We start from the raw sequence: 3,696 nt of genomic DNA on the forward strand, positions 1-3,696 counted from the left end.
CCCCCCCCCCCCCTCGGGGCCCTCTGCTTCGGGGGCCCACTCCAGCAGCTGCAGGTAATCGCAGGCAGCCAGGGGGGCCCCCATGAGGAAGCAGGTGGGCAAAAAGGCAGCAAACACCTGCAGGCCTGCAGCAGCAGCAGCACCCACCGCAAACCCTAAACCCTAAACCCTAAACCCTAAACCCTAAACCCTCGCCCCAGAAGGAACGCCCACAGCAGCTGCTGCAGCAGGCTTTGAAGCATAAACAAACTGCAGCACCCATTCGGGGGCCCTGAACTGCCCGGGGGCCCCTGGGGGCCTCACATAGGTGCTGCTGGGGCCCCACAGCCCCTGTGGGGCCCCCAGGGGGCCCCTAAGGTGGCTGTGGGGCCCCCCAGCGGCCGCAGGGGCCCCGCGGGGGCCCCCAAAGCACCAAGGGTACAGCTATGGGGCCCTTGGGGAGCAGCAGCAAAATAAGAGTGAAGCAGAAAAGCAAAAGATAGAAGGCCCCTCAAAAGCCACAACTCCCCAGGGGCCCCCAGGGGCCCCAGGGGCCCCACAGGGGCCCCCAAAGGGCCCCTCGGGTCTTCCCGGAGTCCTCTCTAGAGGCCCCAGAAAGCCCTCTTGGGGGGCCCCTGGGGCCCCTGGGGGTTTCTTGGGGCCCCAGGGAGCCCCCGGGGGCCCCTGGGGGCTCCCTGGGGCCCCTGTGGGGCCCCCTGGAACCGCTGGGGGCCCCTTGGGGCCCCTGGCTGCTGCAGTTGGTTTTGCTGCTGCTGTGGGGCTTACAGAAGAAAGTGGTCAAAGAGAAACACCAAAGAAGAATAAAAGGTGCTGCTCTTCTTTTCCATTTTGCTTCTGCTTCTTGAACTGGCATAATTGCTTCTCGGTAGACGCAGAGCAGCAGCAGCAGCAGCAGCAGCAGCAGCAGCAGGCAGCAAACCCAAAGACACACGCTGCCGTGCACGCTGCTGCGGAAGCCCCGCTGCAGCACCAGGCGCGGGCCGCAGGGGGCCCCCGGAAGCAGCCCTTTTAAGGTCTGCTGCTGCTGCTGCTGCTGCTGCTGCTGCAGCAGCTGCTGCTGCTGCTGCTCTAGCTGCTGCACCGCGCGGTCATTCCGCCGCTTCCGGACTCTCCACGACCCAAACAGCAGCAGCAGCAGCAGCAGCAGCAGCAGCAGCGGCAGCAGCGGCTCCAAGGCCTGCTGCATGCTGCTGCTCCCTAGGGGGCCCCCAAGGGGCCCCCAAGAGCTCTTGGGGGCCCCAGCTGCCTCAGGGGTCTCTGCTGCTGGGGGGCCCCCCTCAAGGTGTAGCAGCACCAACCCGGGGGCCCCCAGGGGGGCCCCCCCGGGGGCCCCCCTGGGGCCCCCCGCGCCGTGGGCGCCTGCGGAGGCTAATGCGCTGCGCATTAAGGGCTACGCCATTTACTGCTGCTGCTGCTGCTGCTGCTGCTGCTGCTGCTGCTGCTGCTCTAGCTGCTGAGACTCCGGGGACCTTTCCAGACAAGGAGGAGGGGAGGGGGGCCCCCGGCTGCTCTGCTTCGTCCAGGAGATCTCGTGCTGCAGCAGCTGCTGCTGCTGTATGTGATGTGCGTGTTGCTGCTGCTGTCTTCCGCGCTTTGCTGCTGCTGCTGCTCGTCTGCTGCTGCTGCCTGCTGCTGGCAAAACGCGTGACCTGGGCCCTAATGGCTGCGCAGCCACAGAAGCTCCGGGCTGTGGGTTCCGGGTGTTGCTGCTGCAGTTGCTGCTGCGGCTGCTGCTGCTGTTGCTGCTGCTGCTGCGCGTCTCACGCGGCGGCTCTGCAGCAGCGGCAGCGGCGTTGCTGCTGCAGCTGCGAGGTGTACGTACACCGCAACGCCTGGAATGCTCACAACTCACTGGGATCGCACGATCCCAGCGGGAGGAGTCTAAGCTCGAGATGGGGGGCCCCTTGGGAGGCGCTGTCTCTGGGTCGAGCTGCTGCTGCTGCTGCTGCTGCTGCTCCGGCGGCGGCAGGCGCTGCTGCTGCTGCTGCTGCTGTTAGATTTGTGCCGCAAATAAAGGAATATTCAAACCAAGATAGTCTTATTTGTGTTATATGCAGCGCCAGCTGCTACGGGGGAAGCCTTCTAACGCTTGTCTTGCTGCATGGGGCTACGGCTGCTGCCAGTGTGGCTGCTGCTGCTGCTGCTGCTGCTGCTGCTGCTGCTGTCTTCCAGATTTTGCTCTAGCCTCCCGCCATGTTTCAAAATAATTATTAATATTATTACTTTGCTGTTTTCCACGTTGGCCGAGTAACTCCTGGGGTACCCTTGGCGCACACCGACTTGCGCAGCAGCAGCCGCAGCAGCGGCAGCAGCAACAGCAGCAGCAGCAGCTGCCGCCGCAAAGTCAGCGGCGGCAGGCCAAGAAACCTTTTTAGGTTCTTCTAAATTATATTAAGAATATTCAGGAGCACATTTCAGAGTGCAGAGCGATCCGACGGCAGCAGCAGCAGCAGCAGCAGCAGCAGCAGCAGCAGCGGCCGCAACACCAGCAGCAGCAGCAGCAGCAGCGGTAGCAGGAAGAGCAGCAGCTGCAGCATCTGACAATGAGGCAATGACGCGCGAGGCGTCCCGAGGCACCAGAGTGCCTGTGCTGCTGCTGCCTCGGCAGCAGCAGCAGCAGCAGCCTGCAAGCTGCAGCAGCAGCCCGTGCGGGAGCTGCAACTGCAGCTGCAGCAGCTGCTGCCGGCGCAGCAGCAGCAGCAGCAGCAACAACAGCAACTTGACGCTGCGGGAGGTCTACAGCCGCTTTGCTGCTGCAGCACTGGTCAACACCACCCTAACCGGCGCTGCTGCTGCTGTGTCTGCGCTGCTGCTGCTGCGGCGCAGGGGCCCCCGGCTGCTGTCCATAGGGCTGGGTGTGGGGGCCCCCCTGGGCTGGTCTTTAAGAGAAGCAGATTTGTACCTGCGGGACCCCAGCAGCAGCAGCAGCAGCAGCAGCAGCTTGCTGCCCCCCACAGCTGACCCGCTGCTGCTGCTGCAGCAGAAGCAGCAGCGCCTGCAGCACCTCATTCGCTCCACCACCGAATCCCCCTACCTCAAGCAGCTAAAGAAAAGAATATTCCCTTCAGAATAAACTCCCCAGGGGGCCCCCTGGGGGCCCCCAGGGGGCCCCCAGGGGGCCCCCAGGGGGCCCCCCAATGGCTCTAAGAGGGCCCCTAGGGGGCCCCCAAGGGGCGCTGGGGGGGCCTCCGGGGGCCCCTGGAGCGACGGTCGAGGCCCTTTTGATGCAGCTTCCTTGGGGGCCCCTTAGGGGCCCCCAGGGGCCCCCTAGGGGGCCCCCACGGGGCGCTGTGGGGGCCTCCAGGGGGCCCCCGAAGCCGCAGTAGAGGCCCTTTTGGTGCGGCTTCTGGGGGGCCCCAAGGGGCCCCCCAAGTACCTGGGTATTTCACACTGCTGCTGGGCCAGCAGCGGGCTTTCTAGCCAGTTGGGGGCCCCCAGGGGGCCCCCCGGGGAGATGGGGGCCCCATTGGGGCCCCCAACGCGAAACAGTACCCTGCGCTGTAGGGGGCCCCCAAATGGGCGGCGCCGGGGGCCCCATGGGGGGCCCCCCGTGCCTTTGCTGACTTATTTCTTTGAGGGGGGCCCCCATCTAGGGGGGCCCCCGAGTTAGAGACTTGAAGCTTCAGAAATGGGTACTAGGGGGCCCCTAGGGGACTGTCTTTGCTCTAATTGATTAGCCAGGGGGCCCCCAGTGGG

General features: G+C 65.3%; 1 protein-coding gene across 1 annotated transcript; it reads left to right on the plus strand.

Annotated features, from left to right (window-relative positions):
- Positions 1–2,551: 2,551 nt before the first annotated feature.
- Positions 2,552–3,073, plus strand: ENH_00056940 (hypothetical protein, conserved; the record flags this gene model as incomplete). Its single annotated transcript, XM_013583879.1, has 1 exon — positions 2,552–3,073. The coding sequence occupies one exon, from the start codon at positions 2,552–2,554 to the stop codon at positions 3,071–3,073; it is 522 nt and encodes a 173-aa protein (XP_013439333.1).
- Positions 3,074–3,696: the final 623 nt, after the last annotated feature.

This window comes from Eimeria necatrix, genomic scaffold (genome assembly GCF_000499385.1).
Source record: "Eimeria necatrix Houghton genomic scaffold, Enh_scaff476, whole genome shotgun sequence".
In the NCBI taxonomy this organism is placed as follows: domain Eukaryota; phylum Apicomplexa; class Conoidasida; order Eucoccidiorida; family Eimeriidae; genus Eimeria; species Eimeria necatrix.